General features: G+C 39.0%; 1 protein-coding gene across 3 annotated transcripts in view; it reads left to right on the top strand.

Moving 5' to 3' along the window:
- The window catches only part of RHOBTB3 (Rho related BTB domain containing 3), a 61,978-nt gene that overhangs the window by 10,423 nt on the left and 27,626 nt on the right, over positions 1-23,929 (top strand). For 2 of the 3 annotated variants that reach the window (XM_003920740.4, XM_074383285.1), the window contains exons 4-7: positions 4,753-4,907; positions 8,588-8,699; positions 11,403-11,768; positions 19,753-19,865. In XM_003920740.4, the coding sequence (XP_003920789.1) occupies positions 4,753-4,907; positions 8,588-8,699; positions 11,403-11,768; positions 19,753-19,865 (746 nt within the window). The remainder of the gene's footprint in view (positions 1-4,752; positions 4,908-8,587; positions 8,700-11,402; positions 11,769-19,752; positions 19,866-23,929) is intronic. The other variant, XM_074383271.1, reaches the window with a different exon arrangement.

Raw genomic sequence — 23,929 nt, 5'->3', positions numbered from 1 at the left:
CAAGGTCATTATCCTATTAAGCCTAATATAATCATCAGTCAAGGTGTCTAACATACTATTATATTTTTACTATTATTTAAGATATAATCCATATTTACATTTCTTCAGTTATTTCTTTATGATGTGCTTTATAGCTGGGGTTTATTGTTGTTGTTTTTTCACCAATCCAGGATGCAATTAAAGATTACATATTGCATTTAGTTGTTTTATCTCTCTGTTCTTTTTTCGTTCTCTCTTTTTTTTTTTTTTTTTAGGGACAGGATCTTGCTATGTTGTCTGGGCTGCTCTGGAACTTGGGCTTAAGCAATCCTCATGCCGCGGACTCCCAAGTAGCTAGGAATATAGGCATGCATTACCATATCTGCCTTCTACTCAGTTTAATCTGGAGCAGTACCCCCACTGGTTTTTTGGGGGGAGGTTCCATGTCTTTCATAACATTAACATTTTTAATGAACCCAGGCCCTTTAGTTTGTGTAATTCCTTCATTTATGATAAATGTGCTTGCAAAATAGTGATGTTTCTATCATTCCTTCTACTCTTATTAGTTGGTGTTCTTCTGTAAATGGAGCTTTCCTATTTCTCTGCTCCCAGATTTTTCTGTTAGAATCATTATGATTAATGGATTTGTATTTTAAATTCAGTATTATATAATCTGTTCTGATTATTCTTTCCATTGCTTACCTTGCTCCGTATTTGCCTAGAGAGAGTCATTTCAAGATACCTCTAATCAGTTTTATTATTATTATTATACTTTAAGTTCTGGGGTACATGTGCAGATCATGCAGGTTTGTTACATGGGTATACACATGCCATGGTGGTGGTTTGCTGCATCCATAGCCCCATCATCTACGTTAGGTATTTCTCCTAATGTTATCCCCCCCACAGATAACTTTGTGACTTTTTCAGATATCACCATCCCTCCATATTCTCTATTCTCTTCTTTTGGGACTCTTGTTAGACTGATGTTGAAACTTTTGGATCTCTTCTCTGATTCTTTTATTTTATATATATATATATATATATATATATATATATATATATATTTCTTCTTGATTTATTTCTTTGTGTTGCCTTATGGGAGAATTCCTGGGCCTTTTCTTCTGGCTCACACATAAGTTCTGCTGGGTCTGTTTTGTTAGGAGAACTAGCTAAATCTGGCTATTCAACTCAAGGACCTTTATTGGCTTCCCCACTTCCATCCCTTGGAATACATGAAACTGTGCTGGGTGCTCTCCTGGTAATTCCCTTGGAACTCTTTTTATCTTTTTTGTTTGTTTGTTTTTTGTTTTAAATAGAGATTGCGGGGCTGGCCACGGTGACTCACACGTGTAATTTCAGCACTTTGGGAGTTCAAGACCAACCTGGAGAAACATGGTGAAACCCCATCTCTACTAAAAATACAAAAATTAGCCAGGCATGGTAATGCACACCTGTAGTTCCAGCTGCTAGGTAGGCTGAGGTGGGAGGGTCACTTGAGCCCTGGGGTAGGCAGAGGTTGCAGTGAGCAGAGATCATGCCACTGCACTCCAGCCTGGGTGACAGAGTGAGACCCTGTCTCAAAATAAATAAATAAATAAATAAATATTTAAAAAATAAAAAATGGAGATGGGATCTCGCTATGTGGACCAGGCTAGCCTTCAACTTCTGGGCTCAAAGGATCCTCCCACCTCAGCCTCCCAAGTAGCTGGAATTAAGCACACACCATCACACTCAGCTTCTTGAAATTCTTTTTAAAATTGAAAAGAATTCAGCAAATATAATTCAGTCTCATTTCTTTCCTTTGTTACACATGTTTTTGATGACCTTGACTGAATGGATGTCTTCATCATACTTGGCTCTGAATAAATGTTTGGCTTATACAAAATATTCAATCTATCTTGAAAAACGATTTTTTTTTTCAGATTGTGCTTAGAATGGATTCATAACTTTAAGCTCCCAAAGACAGGTATCCCTTTCAGTTATTTTTGAAGCTATGATTGAGCCCGATCCTTTACCAGGCTAGAATTTTTGAAAAGAATTTCTAAAACTTCCAAGCAGTGGCAATGTTGTAAGAATTAACCTACCGGTTCCCAAAGGCACTACTTTTCAAAGAGACACCATTTATTTGAATGTCAGAGTTACATTGTTCTTGCTTTTAAAAAATAGAAAGCATTTTATGACAACATCTTAAGCATGTAAGGGGACAAACTGTTAGTTAGAAGTGTAGTACACTGATTCAGAGTCACGTGACCATGCGGCACCACAGTTTAAAATTATTTTGAGTCCTCTGCTTATTCCTGATTAAATGGTTCACGGAAACTGATTTAATTCAGAATTGATTCTCCTGCTATAACCAATAAAAGTCAGACTTTTACTTGGAATCTTAGGTCATATAGCTGATTGATAAAGGGTAGGTAGCTAAGTCGCAACTAGTTACAGCATAATATGGTGTAACTGGACTAATATGGTGTAACTGGAATGACTAGGCATTTTTTTACTTTCTGGTAAGTGAACAAAAACAAATGTCTTCAGTGACGTAGAGGAGACACAGGGGCACTTTCTAGGAATGTGTGTAGGTAAGATGCTTACAACCACGTGCAGTGGAAAACCCACCCTGTTGGTATAACCTGAAATTAGTTGTATTTTCTCCCTCAAATCAAGATTGTTAAGAATTATTTTACATTATGTTCACTTTGTTTTTCCCCTTGAAACAATCCTGTTTCTGCTTGATTTCTGTCCAGAAATAAAGTTTAATAAGATGATCTGCCTGCCCACTCCATTCCATCAACATAAGGAGACCTTTGTAGATATAAGAAGGCCTGTGTCTTCAGCAAATCAAAGGCACTGTTTACAAAGGCTTTGTAAAGAATGTGAAATACCAACACATTATTTTTCAAGATAGGCTAAGTTCTCTATGAAAACTTTATTTGCGCCAAACATAAAATGATTTTAGAAAAAGTAAAAGTAAAATCTCATATTAGAATTTATGGTATAATTTAGAGAACTCAAGCTTAATTTTTAAATCACCGTGTCTTTGGAATCAGTAATTCTTTACTCAAACTTTACTCAAACTATATTTTTATTTTCCCTTTTGGTGTCACTTTCATTATCAGGTGGAGGAAGTAGCAGTGTTTTATTGTTTCTCTATCTCTAACACACAAAGAGACTTGGAAAAGTCACATAACCTCTCTGAGTCTTAGTTTCTTCCTCTGCAAAATGAGAACATGAATATATGGTCTCTGAGCTCTAAAATGCTTTCAGTGAAGCTAAAATTTTCTAAGCCATGTGTGTCTGTATGTGTATGTGCGTTTTTACGTACATGGTATACACATACACTACGTAAATATATTTAGGATGTACCTGATATTTACATTATCTGCTCCATCTCTATGCAGTTCATTCATAGGGAAGTTGCTGCATATACAATGAGGAGCAGCTCAAATGCCCCTTCAAGGCCAGTGTACCTCCTCAGTTACTGGGGCTTGTTGGCTGCTGGTGGTGCACATCTGAGCCCCTTTCCCTGCATTACTCTGTGCTGATGGGAGTGCCTTGCCCAAGTTATGCCTGCTCCAGGGGCTCAGCCCTTGGCTGATTACTGGTAGATTTAGGGATAGGATACAAAGGCTCAGCTACCTCCTTTCCCCAAATGAGGAGCAACTCTAAAAGGCCATCTAAGCTCCAGAGCTCCCTGTAGGATCAGCTTTGGTCCCTGTTCCAATGGTACTGTGGTTCCAATATTCCCTCTACCCAGTCCTGCATCCCTTACCCCACAGAGAAAGATTGTTCCCAAGATCACTCCCCGGCTAACCTCTGCCACACCGCTCTCCATTTTAGAGTCTGCCTTCCCAAGGGAAGCCAGCCTACAACAACATGCATTTCTAGAAATGAATTTACCCTCTTTTGATCTATCTACCTTTCTGAGTGGTGATACATTTGATGTCGTGAACACGATACATAACAGAGCTGGCTGACAAGCATGGAGTTAAACATGTATTTTTAGCCTTACGAGGGATGTTCTTATAGATAGATTGTTCTGCTGCCTTCCTAGCCGTAGATCTATACATGGTACAACTATGAGTCTTGGGATGTTTCACTTTTTGCGTTAATACTTTTTATTCCTTCAGTTTTTAATTTTTTAATCTTAAAGAAAAAGATAAAGAATCTTCATCTTTTCAGAAAACTTGTTCTCTGAAGTTGAATGATTTAGAGTTTAATGATGGAAATGTCTGAAGCGATAGGAATGTACTTCACACGAAGTTTATAAAGAGTGACGATTTTGTTGCCTTGAAAATCAGGTCAAACTGAAGGTTCTGTTACAGTAGAAGTGTAAGGTTTACTCAAACTTTGTAAATGGATTTAAAATTTATTGTATTAAAAAAGCCAATCCACTGGTCATGCTCTCCATGGCAATCAAGTTGTTACATTTGTCTTTTCTACTGGCCTAGAAATACTGATATTCAAGATGTCAAGGTTGTGTAAAAAGAAGCAGGCCCATGATTACTGGTTGTTTGGTAATATCCATTCACCTACTTTTAAATTCTTCTGTTTTGTAAAATGCTATTTATTATTCTTGCAGTGAATGCTTGTTTATTTAGGGACCTTTCTATGCTCATTGACACTTTTTATTCAGCGTTTAGTGGACAGCGGATATACTGAATGCTTTTGAACTGTGGCTCTGGTATGAGCTTAGTTTGTTGTTTAACGTTCAGATTGTCTAAGTACCTTTTTTTCTGTTAATTTGAAAACTCTTTGTTTTAAAATTTATTTTCTCAGAAGAATTACCTTGTACATGCCCACTATGTACGTCAGACAGGGGGAGCTGTGTTAGTACAACCGAAGGGATCCAACTTGCCAAAGAACTAGGAGCGACCTATCTTGAACTCCACAGCCTTGATGACTTCTACATAGGAAAGTATTTTGGAGGCGTGGTAAGTGGAAATTCCTGTTATGTATAAAGTTATGTGTCTGGTTGGCTCTTTAGGTATTTTCTAGAACATCAGTTAGAACTTCAGATTTAAAAGCGTGGTGAGTCTTCCTTAACCTTGAGAAATAAAATGAGAGGGAGTGGCAAAGCCTTTATCAGAATATAATTTTATTCTTCTCTCCAAATGAAACCTTTTCTATTATCTAATTTGATATTTTGGAATTTTTCGTTTGGTGATACTTTAGTACTTTTTGTTGTATGTGTCAAAAGCATGTTTACTTATCCAGACCGGTGATGCCAGTTTTAATAGTCATCTTTATACAGTTGAATGAGCCTGGCAGCCTGAGCCAGCAGGCCCCAAAAGTTATCTTTCATTTCCATCTCCTGGTTGAAAAGAATCATTTTTCTTCTTCTGTGTGTGCTTTGGCAAAATTTTATATCCTCCTAATCTTACTGTAGCTTGAACAGATTCAGAGGAACTACTTATGCAAATAGCTGCTTGTTGACTATGTGGGAGCAGGCTTGCTTGCTCGGTTGCAGTGGTGCATGTTAGGTTCTGCAGTTGTTTGGATGCTGATCTTAACACACAGCACCTCCCATATAGTATTAGGACTGTAACATCCTTGGAGAATACTGGAGTTGTGTCATTTAAGAATTTGCTGACACCGAAACTACATTTCCAAACCTCTTAGAAGCACCTCCTCTCAACAGACAAACCTAATATACATCATTGAGAAGTTAAAAGCAAAGAAAAGCTACCTTAAGCAGGAGCACTTTGCTACCCCCGTCGGTTCCCTAGCTCCTCGCCAAGTATTCTTGCCAATCCGCCCCAATGTTTATTGTGTAAATTCATGTTGAAATGTCGAGGTTCCACAGAGGACTACAGAAATGTCGTTTGTGTAAATGGGTAAAATAAAGACCAAATATAAATGGTGCTAATTTCCATCAAATACAAATGGCTTTTATTCACCCAGTAATATAAAGAAACATTAATATTACAATGTTAAAGAAGTTATACTCACAGTATTGATATTATCGATGACTGTGAGAAACTTTTGCTGTGTTCATTTATGATGGTAAGCAGTGAGTAGAAAGGTGGGTAAGAGAGATTTAGTCTTCCTGTCAAGCAGATAATACTCTAGTCGCTTTAAAAAAATCTTAATTTGGTGAAGAATGGTGCATTTCCTAAAATACCTGGGGAGCTGGAGACAAAAAGATGGTCTGGTTTTGCTTGTTGTGAAGGTTCATTTGTCAGATGGTTTCGTGCAGGATTTGGTTTCATTTGTTGAGGGGAAGCTGTTCCCTTGGGAGCGGCAGGTCTCTTTCCTCCCTGTTCCAGGATCCAGAACCTGAAATTCCCAGGATCACTCTTCCCACCTTCCCACTCCCGCTTTCTCTCCTCTGTCTCTTCTTCTGGCTCCTTTTCTCTCTTTCTTCCTAATATCTAATGCTGCAATTAGGGTTAGAGGCATGATGAGGATTGATGTGGCCAAGGTCTGGAGAAAGACATGGCAGGTTCTTTTTTCCTTAAGACCTGATGAGAATATGGAAATAAGATCAGAAGGATCTCTTCTTAGATGCTTTACTTTCTAGTAAAGTACAACTGGGATCTTGAGTGTAAAATAGAACGGCATTGGCAGCCATATGGATGGAGATGATAATGTTAGAATGAAAGGAGCATTTAAAATCCTGCCTGTAGGGGTCAGGGATGAAGGGCTGTGCAGTACTACTCTCACAGCTGGGCCAGAGAGAGGGCCGCCTGCCTTCGAGCTTTAGAGAGCTTCATCTGGCCGTCCTCCAGTTGTACCCCTCCCCACAAGGCATAAGTCAGTGGAGCCGAGGGCTGTGTTCACCTGGAACTGGTGGACTTCATTCCTTTCTAGACCTGCACTGTCCAGTATGGCAGCCACTAGCTACATGTGGCTATTTATATTTAAATGAATTAAGATAAAATAAAACGAAGTAAAATTCAGTTCTTCAAGCATATGAACCATATTTTAGGTGCTCTATGGCTGCAAGTGGCTAGTGGCTACTGTATTATATAATGCATACATTACAGAACATTTCTATCAACACAGAAAGGTCTATGGAATAGTGCTTGGACTCTGCTTCCAAACTCAGAACCCCAGAATTCTCCCACCATTGCTGGTATATGCACCCCTAGGCCTGTGGCATGACCAAAGGGTGACTCTTTATGGGGAATGGGAGAAGGGAGAGTGGACAGAGCTTGGAAGTCCACTTGTGTGCACAGAGCTCTTCAAGGCATGAGATAGAGCAGGAGGTGAGAAGAGAATGGGTGGTCCTGGGGCTCAGTAACTACAGACCAGTGCCCCCTTTGCTGTACGAATCTCTGAAGAATCTGAGAATTTAAATCTAAATCTTGCCTGCCAGGCTTTTATGATGATATATTTGTCAAAGCAGGTGTATAGAATATATTTTATATAACAGTTTGTTTTCTTGATTTACAGCATTGAAATATTTAGCTCTGTGGTGGCTGGGCCTCCATTTGTCCTTTGGCCCCAGGCCTTGCAAGCTAGGGCAGAGGCCTGAGGCTATGTAAACGCACCTGAGTGAGATTTTTAATTTGTAAAGTAAAAGACAGATTTTAAAGAAATTTGTTTAAGAGAAGAAAGTGAAGTTTCTTGACTGCTGGAAACATCTGTAGACATAGAGGCAGATCTGTTCCTGCTTTGAATTTCACAAGTATTAACTGTGGTGGTTGCCCACAGAGAAAATTATTAGCAGCCACACAATTGTAGTGCTTGGCTTTCTTGAGTATTCAAGAAAGCAGCTGGGTGGGATGGCAGGCACTTATAATCCCCATTACTTGGAAGGCCGAGGTGGGAGAATCCCTTGAGTCCAGGAGTTTGAGTCTAGCTTGAGCAACATAGCGATACTCCATTTCTAAAATTTAAAAAATAATTAAATTTAAAAAAAGAAAGCAAACAGTTTCTTCTTTTTTAAAAAAAAACTTTCATATTTTTAGGGTTGGGGTACATGTTTGTTATATAGGTAAATTGCATGTCACAAGGGTTTGGTGTTCAGATTATTTCACCAACCAGGTAGTAAGCATCGTACATGGTAGGTAGTTTGTAGTTTTCTGATCCTCACCCTCACCACCCTCTGATCCTCCCTCTCACCACCCTCTCAAGTTGGCCCTGGTGTCTGCTGGTCACTTTTTTGCGTTCATATGTACTCAATGTTTAGCTCCCACTTATAAGTGAGAACATGTGGTATTTGGTTTCTTGTTCCTATTAGTTTGTTTAGGATGATGGCCACTGGCTCCATCCATTTTGCTGCAAAGGACATCGTTTCATTCTTTTTATGTCTGTGTAGTGTTCCATGGTGTATATATGCCACATTTTCTTTATCCAGTGTATGTTGATGGACATTTAAGTTGATTCTTTGTCTTTGCTGTTGTGAATAGTGCATATGTCTTTGTGGCAGAATGATTAATAACAGTTCCTTCTTGAGTGGATAGCTTATGTTCAGACAAGGCACAATCTGCTTCACTAGATTCATTTTTTTTTAAAGTAAAAAAATTGTTTATATGTGTTTGCTAATGCATACATGTAAATGGTACTGACATTTAAAACGTTTGACAATTGTGACCTCAGATGCAGATTTTCATGTTGGATATATAATTTTGTTGGCTCTTCAATTGAAATTTGATTCCTGTTTTAGTTGGAGTATTTTATGATCCAAGCCTTAAATCAGAAGACAAGTGAAAAAATGAAGAAAAGAAAAATCAGCAACTCGTTTCATGGAATTAGACCACCTCAACTTGAGCAACCAGGTGCATTTATTAGCCAATGTCTAGACATTCATTCCTGATCTTTTCTCACAGGTCTGAGAGCAGTTGTTCTCAAACTTGAGCTTCCCTGACATTCTGATTCAGTCAACCTGGGATAGGGCCTAGAATCTGGTTTAATTGACTTCCCAGGTGATGCAGATTGGTACTTGAATAACATTTTGAGAAATACTGCTTTAAAAATTGAACCTATGGACTCTAAAAATAGTGTGTGTCATGGGTGGGGAGCTGTTGTAGATTAAAGTCTGATGCTAAATGACAACTAAATGCAATGCACATTAACCTTGATTGGCTACTGGTTCAATAAAAACATCTAAAATATGTTGTTGGGACATGCGTGAAATTTTAATATGGACTGGAAATTATATCATTTAATTACTGTTAATTTTCTTATGTATCATAATGGTATTATGATGAATAGGAGAATGTTCTTATTCCTAGGAGATGAAGGTGAAAGTATTTTAGAACCAAGGCATTGTGATGATGGCAACTTTTAAATATTTCAGCGCTCTGTGTGTGTGCGTGTGTGTGTGTGTGTGTGTGTTTGTGTGTCTGTCTGTCTGTCTGTCTTTCTGTCTCTCTAGAGATAAGGGAGAAATAGAATGTTAATAATTGCAAAAGTCAGGTGACGGATATGAGTAAAGGGTATATATGTGTTCATTGCATCATTCTTTAGCATTTTTGAATGTTTTAGAATGTTTGTAATACAAAGTTTGGGGCAAATAAACTTAAACATAAATAAATTATGTCAACTGTTATCAGAATTTTCTGCATGATTTTTGATACAAATAGTGGAGTAGCACTTTATTGGATCAGTGTGCTTTGGAAGTTAAGAGACCCCATCTCTTAAAAAAAAAAGTGCAAATCTATACACCCTGAATGATACACAGTTGGCTCTAGGTTTCCTGGTATACTAAGTGAAAGGGGAGATATGGTCTATTAGGTTGCAAAGCCTTGGGCCTTAAATCCTTTCTGGATTAAAGATGAGTGGGAAATGACTAGCTAAATAACAGATGGCTAGTTAGTTCTTACTTCTTATTAATCAAAAAGACAAAACATACCAGATCCTCAGAGAAAGCAAAACATTACATGTCACTTAGCTCTAAAAGAAATACATTGGCACAGGTGCAGTGGCTAATGCCTGTAATCCCAGCACTTTGGGAGGCCAAGGCAGGCAGATCACCTGAGGTCAGGAGTTTGAAACCAGCCTGGCCAACATAGTGAAACTCCGTTTATGCTAAAAATACAAAAATTAGCCAGGCATGGTGACGACTCCTGTAGTCCCAGCTACTCAGGAGGCTGAGGCAGGAGAATTGCATGAACCTGGGAGGCTGAGGTTGCCATGAGCCGAGATCACACCCCTGCACTCCAGTGGCACTCTATCTCAAATAAAACAAAAAGAAAAGGAAAGGAAAGAAAAGAAAAAGAAATCTTTTGTGTGGGTCTTCATGTGGGAATACTAAGTGACATACTGGCTAGGGCCTTCAAAAAGCCCTGCAGCAAATGTAGCCTCAGGGTTCACAAGGCTGTTTCTTGTACTCTCCTGCTAAGAGACCTGTGTGTATAACACTAAAGATATCCCAGGGGTTCAGGACAATACAGTCTGTGTACATAATTCGGGGCTGATTTGTTCCAAGGATGGATCCTGGGCTCTGGGGCACATGGTGTTTAGGGTTTGGTGACAGGGCCACAGGCAGTGGAAGCGAGGAAGGTGGACTAGGATACAGTGCAGGGAGAGCCTGGCCTCCAAAGGACTTTGTTATTTGTTTTATGGGCTGGGGTTTGCTTTGGAATTCAGGATTTTTATTGCTAAAGAAGTTTGAATTCCACTGATTTAGATGGTTGCATGCGCTTCAAGCAACCCTTCACAAATAACACTTTCCTCAGCTCCTCTTTGAATAAAAATGAGATGGCAGCTGTTTTGCAGTTAGGGTCTGTGGTGAGGGCCTGGAGTGTAGGTATTTTGAGCTGATTGAGGGCTCATCTCTCTTTCTTGGTGATCAAACTAGTAAGCTGAAGGTTATATCCTCTTTTAGAAATTAGGGAGCTGAGTCATCACTTTTGCTGAAGTGTTTTACTAGAAGGAAAAAATACTAGTTTTATAATCTAGAGAGTGGTCAAAATGTTTTCAAACAATAGAGTTCAAGACTTTGAGCCTTGACTTTGAGAAGTTGCAGAATTTTAACAGCTCAGCCCTCTACCTCTACTTCTGGTCTCAGGAAGAAAAGGACCTCAGATATGAGGTTGGGTTCTTCAGAACTTACTCAGTACTTTGAATGTTTAAAATCAAAGGTAGAAATAGAGTGATGACTACAAAATGCTAAAGTTGAGTATTTGGCAGGTTGTTTAATTTTGGGACACACAAATAAGGAAAAATGTGATTTTATTGCTCCGTACATCATTTGTAGGTTTTCATTTGCTCTATAAAATTTAAATAAACATAGTATTTGTGTGTCTGTGTTACAAAATTCTATAGTCCCTGAGTAATTAGTTTATGTATGTTTATAAATTAGGTTAAGCTATACAAAATTGGTTTCTGTGCATCGAAAAATGGTTAAATATGTTTCTTATGTTTTAACCTAATAATATTTTAAAATATGATGTGATTGTATTTAAAGTAAATATGAAATTATTTGATCTGTAAACCTGAAAGAAATTTATTGTTTTTATTTTTATTTTTTGAAACAGAAAAAATGCCTGTCTTAAAGGCTGAAGCATCACACTATAACTCTGACTTAAATAACTTGCTGTTCTGCTGCCAGTGTGTGGACGTGGTATTTTACAACCCCGATTTAAAAGAAGTTATAGAGGCTCACAAGATTGTTCTCTGCGCTGTAAGCCATGTTTTCATGCTGCTTTTCAGTGTGAAGAGTCCCACTGACATTCAGGATTCCAGTATCATCCGAACTACCCAGGATCTCTTTGCTATAAACAGAGATACTGCATTTCCAGGTGCTAGCCAGGAATCTTCAGGCAACCCACCATTACGAGTCATTGTTAAAGACGCCCTCTTCTGTTCTTGTTTATCAGACATTCTTCGCTTCATTTATTCAGGTATCTTGTCAAGTGGTTCTGGTTACTTACAATCTCATAAGCCTTGGAGATGGAATGTGTCTGTGGTGCTCAAGAGTACTGGTTGGTTTTACAGTGATCTTTTTCTTACCATCTGAGATGAGGGTTATACACGAAATGTTGTTGGCTTTATATGTAGGAATCGGTCCAAGCTTTCTTGTTTGCCTTACAAATTTACCTGCCTCATTCTTTTCCTATCAATTTTGTTTTATTGTGGTAAAATACACAGAACATAAATTTTACTATCTTAACCATTTTTAAGAACACAGTTCAGTGGTATTAAACACATTCATAATAGTGTGTAACCATCACCACCATCCATGTTCATAATTCTTTTCATCTTATAAAACTGAAACTCTATACCCATTAAACAATGATTCCGCATTCTAAACTCTTTCCAGCCCTGACAGCCACCATTCTACTTTCTGTCTCTGTAACTTTAATTCTCCTAAGTGTCTCCTGTAAGTGGCATCATACAGTATTTGTCATTTTGTGACTGACTTGTTTTACCTAGCATCATGTCTAAAGGTTTATCCAAGTTGTGGCATGTATCAGGATTTTATTCCTTTTAAGGTTGATAATAACTATAGACCACATTTTGTTTCATTCATCCATGTACACTTGAGTTGCTTCCATTGTTTCAGCTGTTGTGAATAATTTAGATGTTGTGAATTCACTCTTGTGAATAATAATAATGTACACATATCTCTTTTGAGACCCTGCTTTTAATTTTTTGCCTATATACACAGAAGTGGAATTGCTAGATCACATGGTAATTCTATTTTTAACTTTTTACGGAATTGCCATACTGTTTTCCACAGTTGCTTTACCATTTTACATGTCTACAAACAGTGCACAAGGGTTCCAATTTCTCCACATCCTTGCCAACACTTGGTATTTATTTTTTTTAATAGTAGCCATCTTCATGAGTATAACGTGGTATCTAATTTTGGTATTGATTTGCATTTCCCTAGTGAGTAGTGATGTCAACCATCTTTTCAAATATTTTTGTATTTGCCTTGGTTTTAAATCTCCTTATAAAAATAAAAATCTACTAAACAGGTATGTTTAGTAATAAATATTTTGTTACTTTAAAAAAAATCCAAAATATGAGATGTGAGAATTTATTATACAATTTAGTTTTAAAGAAATAAAATATTCCAAGAGTAAAGGATATCAAGTGTCTATACCTTAAAACCTAGCTAATCACTCTTCAGTTTGACTCTTAGGGAGTCAAAGAGAATTGCATTCAGTTTAGGAACTGGAAATCAATATCCAGTGTTAGTTGAGGTCTGATCAACTTTGGCTATGACTATCACAGACGATACTTTTTTTTTTAACTGTGCCCTTTTTAAGATTTAGCTTGTCAAGTATTTTTCTTCTTGCCCTTTTAAAAAATCAGTAGCAACTATATTTTAAAGATAGAAGTTCTATCTGAGTCATTTTAGCAAATGAATTGAAGGTCTTTCAACTAAGTGTCCCATATGAGAATAGAAAAGAACAGATGTAAAATGAATCTTAATGTAAGCATCTAAATATAAGTTTTCTGAGAACTCCTCTCTTTAATTTTCTTTACCCACTTAAAATCTTGTACGAATGAACTGTTACCCAAGGTCACGCCTTCTCTGCAATGTGTCTGGAGAAACATTTATCATTTGTTTTTAGGCTTCAAATAACACCTAATTGGAAACAGATAAAAAGTTTATTAAAGTTTTCAAAACAAGTATCATTTTATACAAGTTGGAAAATTGGGGGCAGCCTTTATTCTAAGTAATTGATCTTAAAAATAAGATACTATCTTTTTCATGTGGGTTGTGATCATGTAATTTTATAAGTTAAAACGTAAGTTATGATTTTGAAAAGTACGGTTGCAGCACACAGATTTATGTGGATAAAAAATACATATTGGAGTAGAACATGGTGGTAAGTTAGTGAATATTGGCTTGGAAAAGGCATAAATTAAGCACCTGTACAGCACATGCTCAGCACATTGCCTTCACTGAGTTCTCTGTAATTAAGAGTAGGCTCATCATATGAATAAGCCGAACTAGTTGAAGACTTCATTTAGTACTATAGATTTTAACATTTAAACTTAGAATGTCACAGTTCAGAATTAAAGATTTTGAAAAACTAACATGTTTACATGTTAAGAGAAAAAAATGTTTTTTGTTTTTTTGGGGTTTTTTTTGAGACGGAATTTCGCTCTTGTTACCCAGGCTGAAGTGCTATGGCGTGCTATCGGCTCACCACAACCTCCGCCTCCTGGGTTCAGGCAATTCTCCTGCCTCAGCCTCCTGAGTAGCTGGGATTACAGGCACGCGCCACCATGCTCAGCTAATTTTTTGTATTTTTAGTAGAGACGGGGTTTCACCATGTTGACCAGGATGGTCTCGATCTCTTGACCTCGTGATCCACCCGCCTCCGCCTCCCGAAGTGCTGGGATTACAGGCTTGAGCCACCGTGCCCGACCGTCATTGACGTGTTCTAAATTTTTTATGCATTCATTCTGATACTGTGTGAAAGTGATTACTATACTGGGGACATTTGCATTAATAAAAATGTGATCCTAGGTAGCTGCTGCTTTCCAGGGACCACAGGTGGTTTCCCATGGCAGGAGCATAGAGTGGAAGGTGATCGCTGGTGGATGATATGGTGGGCAAGGCCTGTGGAAGCTGTTCCTGCTGCTCTTAGACTTGTGCTAGAGTTCTAAGCATGATCAGACTGGGCTTTAGAAAGCTCATCTCTGGTGGTGTTTGGAGAGTGGAACAGTGCGGCAAAGACAGGCATTCAGTCAGGAGGTCCCATTACTCTGGTAATCAGCCTCAGGAAGGCCAACATTCAGACAGTGGGGGTGGCCCTGCCACTGGCCCTTCATCGTCTAGACCAGTATTTTTCAAACCTTAAAGTGTTTACAGATCATCTGAAGATCTTGTTCCTGTGGAGATTCTGATTCAACTGCTGGAGTGGGGCATGAAATTCTGCATTTCCAGTTGTCTCCCGGGTGGTGCTGGATCTCTGGACTACCAGAAGCAGCTGGAGTATCTGCTTTTGGAAGAACTGGGAACCAGCCAAATCCAGCAAATTCAGACCTAGAATTCAATGCAGAGGCCTAGGAAGGTTACCAAGTTATCGGCTTAGGATTCAGAGTAAAAATGGAGTGAGCTGCAAGGCTGATCGATGCAGAGCTATTCGGAACTGGGGCTCTCCGTGCCCTGTTGTGTCCCCTGCCTGATGGTAGGAAAAGTGGATGCTTAGTGATTGGGTGGAATCTAAGTAAGTCTGGAGTAGGAGTTGGAGGGCAAGCAGGCTTGATGCTGTGGAGAACCTGCTGAGCTACAGATCTTTCAACCAGCTGAGAGTCCTGGTTTCTTAACCTGACACTGACTCGTCCTATTTTTGGCTGTGATCTCTCCTTGTACGTCACGGCCAGAGCCGGAGGTGCTGTCCAGGGGCACAGGCCATTGACCTGGGGCTGCAGAGACCCAGATGCTGGTTGAGGAAAAGGGAAAATAACTGGTTCTGCAGGTACCTATTTAATTGTTTACAGATTACAAACTCTAGCTCAAGGAAAAGTGTCGTTTGCATAATGTTAAAAAGATGTCAAAGCTGTGTTTGCACAGAAAAGACAATTTTGAAAAATGCAGAAAATTAAGAGAAAAAAAATTTACCCAGATTCTGCTATCGGTAGAAAACGTCTAAACATTTATTGTTTTGTTTTATCCTCTAGTCATTTGTTTGTATATGAATAAGTGACTGTTTTTGAAAAAATATATTTTGTAATGAAACAAAAAGCTTTAAACCTACATTTTTCTCAGAGCCTTCAATAAAGGGGCCAGGGCTGTTTTTTTGTTGTAGTTTTTAACATTTTTAAGCCTGTGAGTGGAACACATGTTAAGGCACAGCTATGCGGTGGTTTTCCCACAGAAGTGCTGTGGTCTGCCCTCGGGTTATGCTGGGGACCTGTTGAGCACAGGAGTTGTTTGTTTGTGTTCTCATCAGTTGGGTTGGTAATGCAGAGGTTGAACTCCCTCGTGGGCTCAGGAATATTTGCCCTGAGCAAACATGGGCTAGAAAATTACAGTAAGCCTATTTCCTGTCCTTATTTTTTTTTAAATAACCAAATTACAAAGAATATCTTTATTCTTTTTAAATAACATGCTTTTTTTAACCTTTAGGCATTTGAAATTTGGTGTGTATTGTGTCACCATGAATATTTGGTTCTTTATTTAGGAGGGACCTGTTTAACAACAGTCCAGTTAATATTTTACACCTACATATTCCTATTCAAATTTTTGATTCAACAGTCAAGGTATGTCTGTTTTATATATGTTAGTTTTCTATTGAATAATAACAAACACTGCATAATGTATGAGTACTTAATGACTAATCTTAAGGAACAAGGTGTAATGTGATAAGTGAGGCCAGCCTTTCCTGGTCTTCAGGGAGTAATTCTTACATGGCATACAATTGTAACATTCTTATAATACTTGATACAGTCTTATGCTTACACATTCCTGAGTCACATGATCTCAGATGGTTAGGAAATGAAGTATTTGTAAGAACCTTAAGAATTTAGCTTTGAGCTCTTCCTGCCACAGATGGCCCTTGGAGTTTCACATCACTTATTGAAATGCCATCCGAGTAGATAAATATGTAGAAGCAAGCTTTCATCTTCAGTTTGCATAGCATTCTCCAGTTCTTAGAATTTTTCCGTGGCATGCTCTTTTCTGTATTGCATAAAAACACAGGCTGGTATACGTGAGTATATACATGAGTATACCATGAGCTCTGAAGTCTAAGTGAATTCAGTGCTTTAAGAAGTTAACTAAAGAAAACCCCAGTCAGTAATGCAAGATGTCATCCCGCCCTTGTCTGCAGTCAATCAGTAAAGTTATGCAAGACGAATAAGTTCTGGACACCTGCTGTATGACATTGTGCATATTGTTAATGATATTGTATTATACACTTAAAATTTGCTAAGAGGGTAAATCTGATGTTACATGTTTTTACCATAGGAAAAATAAAAGGAAAGTCCCAGCCTTAGTAGTACTGATTTATTAGGACCTAAAAGCCTCAAAGAGCCAAAGATGACTTGATTAATGTTTCTAATTATGAAAACAGCACAATCATTAATGTGCTCTTGAAAATTAGTCTTACTTTCATTTCAGTGATTGGTTCTTCCCGTGAATGTTCTCAGACAGCTCAGTGGCCTGTGGGGATTTACCTGCTACTAATTCCAGCTATTTAGATTATTTGATGCTTGCTTGCTTTTAGATAATCTTCTGAATGGAGATATTTTGTGGATGGTTTTTAGTTAATATGCTTTTGCTTAAATAACTTAATGTAACTTTCACATATGTAAGTGTTAAAGAACACAGAGACAGTACTTGTGTTCTTCTTTAGACTGTATGAGTATAGACAATAAAAAATACCTACATCTTCTGTTTCCTGCATACCACTAACTGTGTGTTTGTGTAATGGCTGAAATTTCTTTCCCTTCTTTTTTTTTTGAGACAAATTCTCACTCTGTCACTCAGGCTGGAGTGCAGTGGCATGATCATGGCTCACAGAAATCTCCACCTCCTGGGGTCAAGCAATTTTCCTGCCTCAGCCTCCCAAGTAGCTGGGATTACAGGAGCATGCCACTATGCCCAGCTAATTTTTGTATTTTTTAGACACAGGGTTTTTCCATGTTGGCCGGACTGGTCTCGAACTCAGTGGCTGAAATTTCTGAAGGGAAAGTAGTGGCTGGCAGCAGCACACAATGCACACTAGGGTCACCAGGGAGGATTTTAAAACACTGATGCCAGAGGCTTCAGCCCCAGAAATTCTAATTTACTTGATCTAGAGATGAGACCTCCTCTGGTGGCATTTTGTAAAAAATGCCAGGTATATATAATACACAGGTATGGTTAATAATCACTGGCATAGAGTACTTTTCTTGATCTGGGATCCGCTGGCTTCTAAGGGGTTCTTATGTTCTGTGATATTGTTATACTGACTTTAATGTTTGTGTGTGCACATAAAATTTCCTGGTGATACAATCCAAAGAATTTATCAGATTGAGAAAAGAGGATGTGGCCACAAAGTTAAAATACATTTGTGCAGAAAGAGAAAAACTGAAATCACAGTGCTCTTCTAGACTACACAGCTTTGGGAATTTGAGGAGAAAGGCAACAATCAGTGAAGGCCTAAAAAGAGCTAGCAAAGGCAGAAAGAAGCAGTGGTGTACCAGAGCTGGTGCCAGCTTGTGAGAGCCCAGTGTGCTTATCATTCCCTTTTCCTTGTTGTGCGATGTCATGTTGGTAGCATCACAAAAATGGCAAATGCTACATATCATTTGACCCCCTCTCCCAGGACACACTGTAAGTATTAGGAGGGCCAGGTAGGGAGACATTGAAAGGGTGTGCAAGAGTGCTCAGTGCTGCAGGGCTCAGCTGTAAAGAGCCTGAGAGCTTCTGGACTTGCAATCTGCCCCTTCCGATTGGATTTCATTCCAGTTGATACAGACTGGCTGCAATCACCTGATCTCATTGGTTTAATAAGTGTTTATGTGCCTGCTTCATTCCCCAATATCCGTGGAGGTATCTGGTGATTGCTGAATACCTGAAGGAAAACATGGGAAGAAATAAACTAAGAGCAGATAGAACAGAGAAGTGAAGTGACTTGTCACCTAGTAGTTAATAGCTGAGATAGAACTGGATCCTAGGTCTCCTAACTGTACTGCCCAAGTAGGCTTCTTGAATTATATTTTTATGAGTTAGGACCTTCTGTAAATCATAGGATGGATGAGGGTAATCTCTTGGAATATCATGATCAGACTCCTGCTTTTGAAAACTCACCAGCTGCCGGGCGCGGTGGCTCAAGCCTGTAATCCCAGCACTTTGGGAGGCCAACGTGGGTGGATCACGAGGTCAAGAGATCGAGACCATCCTGGTCAACATGGTGAAACCCCGTCTCTACTAAAAATACAAAACATTAGCTGGGCATGGTGGTGCGTGCCTGTATTCCCAGTTACTCAGGAGGCTGAGGCAGGAGAATTGCCTGAACCCAGGAGGCGGAGGTTGCGGTGAGCCGAGATCGCGCCATTGCACTCCAGCCTGGGTAACAAGAGCCAAACTCTGTCTCAAAAACAAAAACACAAAACGAAAACTCACCAGCTTAGAGTAATAGGATAGACTTGATGGGAAAAAGGCCTTAGGGAGCAGGGAGCTTGGATAGGAGGTTGCTGTAGGCCAAGTGAGAGAAGTCCTTGGGGAAAAGGTCAGCTTTTGCTGACCATAGAATAAGAATTTTGTAAGACATAGAGGAAAAGGGGCTGACAGAATGGGAGAAGTTAAATGAGCCTAGGAAGAGGGTTTTGAAGTGGGCTGGCGAAAGGCAAGGGATGGCGGGGTGATTTTGCTCCAATGACATGATCGTTTAGTGCATCAGGAAATGATGTACCTCCCTTCCTCAGGTTGGTTTTGTAGAGTTGGCTCTCAGACATCCCAGTCTGACCCTGACAATGCATGAGACCTTCTGAATGCATGCTGTTGCTGCTGCATGCTCCTCTACCTGATGATAGTCACTGCTGTCCATGACTAGTAAGATTTCATTCACCCTTGGGAAAGACCACATCTACCTTCTTACTCAGGGCAAGTAAATAATTTGGGTGCTGGTCCACTTGTCATGTTAACTCATTCTGACCATTGCTGTTGTCAGTAGCCAGCCACCTATTACAGAGAGGTAGCAGCAGTCCAGAAAGGAAGACTTCAGATTTTGAGAAATAATTTAGAGCAAGTTTAAACTGATTTTTTTTGAAATATGAGTGCTGTTTAAATGTTTTAGTATAATTATAAGGATATATACATGGTAAAGAAAAATTAAAAGAAAGCACTATAAAGGGAACGTTGGTATTTAATAAAAGATTTACTTTTCTTCCTGATTTAACAGAAAAATTCAGCATGTACTAATTTGTTCACAGGTGCTTTTCAGTGGGAAGAATTGGAAGAAGATATCAGGAAGAAGTTGAAAGATTCTGGGGATGTTTCAAATGTAATTGAGAAAGTTAAATGTATTTTAAAAACACCAGGAAAGGTAAATTAATTTTCTGTAAGTTAGTTTACTTTGACTCTTTGAATTATAACTCACATACTATGATGAATATAAAATTGAGTCTTTAGAAGAGTCATATACTATATAAATCTAAATGTTTCTTTTCTGAGATGGAGTCTCACTCTATAGCCCAGGTTGGAGTGCAGTGGCATGATCTCAGCTCACTGCAACCTCCACCTCCTGAGTCCTAGTTTAAGCAGTTCTCCTACCTCAGCCTCCCAAGTAGCTAGGATTACAGGCACGTGCCATCATGCCCAGCTAATTTTTGTATTTTTTTAGTAGAGACAGGGTTTCGCCATGTTGGCCAGTCAGGTTTGAACTCCTGAACTCATGATCCATCCACCTCGGCCTCCCAAAGTGCTGGGATTACAGGTGTGAGCCATCGCTCCCGGCCAATGTTGTTCTTAAGTATATTTTGCCATTTAAATATTTAAAACATAAACATGGGTTATTTGTATCTTAGATTTTGTGTGTTAGGGGTGTGGGAGTGTGTGTGACAGGGTCTCACTGTGTTGCCCAGGTGGGAGTGCAGTATCATGATCTTGGCTCAATGCAGCCTCCACCTCCTGGGTGCAAGTGATACCTCCCACCTCAGCCTCCTGAGGAACTGGGACTACAGATGTGCACCACCACACCTGGCTAATTTTTATGTTTTTTCTAGAGACAGGGTTTTTCCATGTTGTCCAGGCTGGTCTCAAACTCCTGGGCTCAAGCGATCTGCCTGCTGTCGCCTCCCAGGGAGCTGGGATTACAGGCATGAGCCATCACACTCGGCCCTATCTTAGATTTTAACTTATGCAAAAATTAAAATACGTGTGAGTCATGTCTTTAAAATACTTGTTTATGAATTCTGCCTTCTGAAACATTCCCCTGGAGCTCTGGGAATACACCATCTATAGCAAGAATAAAAGGCTGTTTAATTTGTCCAGGTACAGTTAAGGTTATTAGAGGGGGAATCTTCGAACTCCTCACAACTTAAGTCTCAAATAGTTTTTGAGAGGAAGGCAGTTTTGCGTGTCCCTTTTCAAGTGTTCTGAGAAATCGATTCAACAATGTGAACAGTTAAGCATTATCTCATCAATAATAGGTTAAAAATTGGATTCAAGTTTATAAAAACAGACTGTATATTGCCAAAGACTAGTGCACATTAGAACTCTAGTTACTTGGATTGTATAGTCTGTAGGGTTTTAAAAAACATTAAAAAAATTTTAAGACATACAGTTTAGCCAATGTATTGTTTTTTCTGATTTTGGAATATGCAAATTGACTGCAGTAGATAAATAAGGTAAGTTATATGCAATGCTTAGTGAAATATAGGTATATACTGTGAGAAAAATGATTATTCCTTTAATTTTTAATACAGGTAACTTCTCTGCCTTCTAAAACCTGTTATTAACATTTTAAAGTTAATATTTTACAAATGTAAAACTGTACTAGCTTTTAGTAAAGATTCTTGATTGTTCTTTATTGAAAAATAGTCTTTTTTTGTAAACAAAGTAGAATTAAGAGGTAAGTTTTTTTTTTTTTTTTTTTTTAGTAACACATTGAAGCAGGTATACAGAAGCTGTCCAGTTTTACAAGTCTATGGCAGGACAGTAGCTCTTGCGATCTAATTCAACTAAATAATCCTTTGTAAAAATGTCCACATATGCCTACATTCTCATTTCAACAGTTAATCTAGTTGTCTTGATTAACTTGTTCATGGACCAGCGAAACTGTACCTTACTTTCATTTGTCCCCTCTCCAAACTTCTGCCCTCCCATCTTTTTCAAATTCAAGACAAAATTGATGAAGGAATCTGTTTATAGATTCTCTAACTCTCCAGTTCTCTCTATACATTCATGTGTAATATACACCTATAAAATATTCTATAAAATAGCATACATCTATAAAAAATTCATAACCTGTATATGGCTGACAAGTACAGAAATGTTGCCTTTCCTTCTAACCCTGAACCTTTTCTTAAGTCTGATTCTGAACACATTCCTTGGAATACTGAGAATAAAATGAATTCTTGTTGGGAAAGGGGAAGGCTGGGTGATATGATTCCATGATGTTACACTGAATTCCCTCCTCTGCATGGGGGGATAGAAGAGTTCTTTGACCCCTTCTTCCAGCACTTTCCCAGGGTTAGGTGCTCTCTCTTTCACTGAGTACCACATAGGGATGTAACCCTGCATTGGACTAGGGAAATGTAGGTCACAGTTGTGACTCTGCCACAAATCATCTCTGTGGCTTTGAGTTAAGTTACGGCTTCTATAAAATGAGGGATAAATTGAATGGTTTCTGAAGCATCTCTGGGCTCTCCATTTCGGTGACGCTTTTTGACTGTTACTCTTCTTTATGCGTGGCAGTCACTTGACTCCCATAACCAAATTTCTTCCATGTGTAGGATGGTATGTTGTGTATAGGATCTGAGAATGACTTTATAGGACCAGGATTTGTATGATTCTGTTTTATCTCTCTGTTTTGCTCATGGATACCTTCCTGGAATGTCTTCTTCTGCCTTAGGAGGAAGAATAGTATCATTTTCTCCCCCTCATCAAAGATTTTAAACTTCCCACCATAGTAGATTAATTTAGAGTGAAAAGTAGATGTCATTTATTCTTACTACTGCTAAGGTTGTATGTTATTTCTTAGGGATAAAGCTTTCAGAGTTCCCTAGCTAGCCAAGCAGAGAATTAGAGTTCTGACCAGGTCTGGGGTTCTGAGATTCAGCAGGGGGAATGGGCAGAGACTCAGAATTTAAAGTGAATAAAATATGATACTTCAATAAAAATCATAACTAAATCATTCCAAATTAAGGAACAATGTAGACTTTAGGCAAGATTGCAGTCCTGGTGAAACCTATTTTAAAATAATAAGTCATTTAAAATGACTTATTATTTTATCATCATTTGGGTAACACTACCTGAAAAAATTCAGGCTTATTTTGCTTATTTACTGTAAATAGAGAGAGTAAACTTAAAAAAAAAAGAAGAAGAAGAAAGAAAGAAAAGAAATGGGTGGGGGGTATGGAAAGGGAGGCTGGCCCTTGACTTCCAGGATTGGCACAAAGGGAATGCCTGAAGACCACAGAAAGGCTAGAGCACTGAAGTCTGAGTCAGACAGAGTGGCTGCTTTTGGACCCACCAGCTCCAGCCAGGTGTGACGAGACAGACAAGGTGTCAAGGGAGAAGGTCTCTGAAACGCCGGATCAGAAACCTAGGAAACTCTTTATAGGTTCCGGTGGACTTTGCTATGAGTAGGAAGGACAATTAGGACTATAGGACTGGAGATTAAGATGGAGGTGAACCAGCTGGGTAAGGAGGTGAAACAAACCTGTAATCCTAGCATTTTGGGAGGCTGAGAAGGGCAGTTGCCTGAGGTCAGGAGTTTGAGACCAGCCTGGGAGACATGGCAAAACCCTGTCTCTACAAAAAAATTAAGCAGGCATGGTAGTGCACACCTGTAGTCCCAGCTTCTTGGGAGGTTGAGGCAGGAGAATCGCTTGGGATTCTTCTGGGAGGTAGAGGTTGCAGTGAGCCAAGATCGCGCCATTGCACTCCAGCCTGGGCCACAGAGCAAGACGCCATCTAAAAAAAGTTGGAGGCGAACCAATTCATAACTCTCAGTTATTTTTTAAATGTCTACTCCTTTAAGAGAAAGTGTTAAGCTAGTAAGTAGAAAAAGAATATGGTGTGATAAGGGGAAAATGTACTTTTTTTCAGAGACAGGGTCTCACTCTGTCACCAGGCTGGAGTGTAGTGGCACAGTCTCAACTCACTACCTCCGCCTCCCAGGTTCAAGTGATTCTGCTGCCTCAGGTTCAAGTGATTCTGCCTCTTCTAAGCAGCTGGGATTACAGGTTCATGCCACCATGCCCGGCTAATTTTTGTATTTTCAGTAGAAATGGGGTTTCACTATGTTGCCCAAGCTGGTCTCAAACTCCAGACCTCAAGTGATCCACCTACCTTGGCCTCCAAAGTGCTGGGATTATAGGCATGAGCCACTGTGCCTGGCTGAAAAATGTATTTTTCTCAATTACAAATCAAGTACTTTCTTAA

The sequence above is a fragment of the Saimiri boliviensis genome, chromosome 1 (assembly GCF_048565385.1).
Source record: "Saimiri boliviensis isolate mSaiBol1 chromosome 1, mSaiBol1.pri, whole genome shotgun sequence".
In the NCBI taxonomy this organism is placed as follows: domain Eukaryota; kingdom Metazoa; phylum Chordata; class Mammalia; order Primates; family Cebidae; genus Saimiri; species Saimiri boliviensis.
Note: the sequence above shows the minus strand (reverse complement) of the source record. Positions and strands in the feature narration are given on the sequence as shown.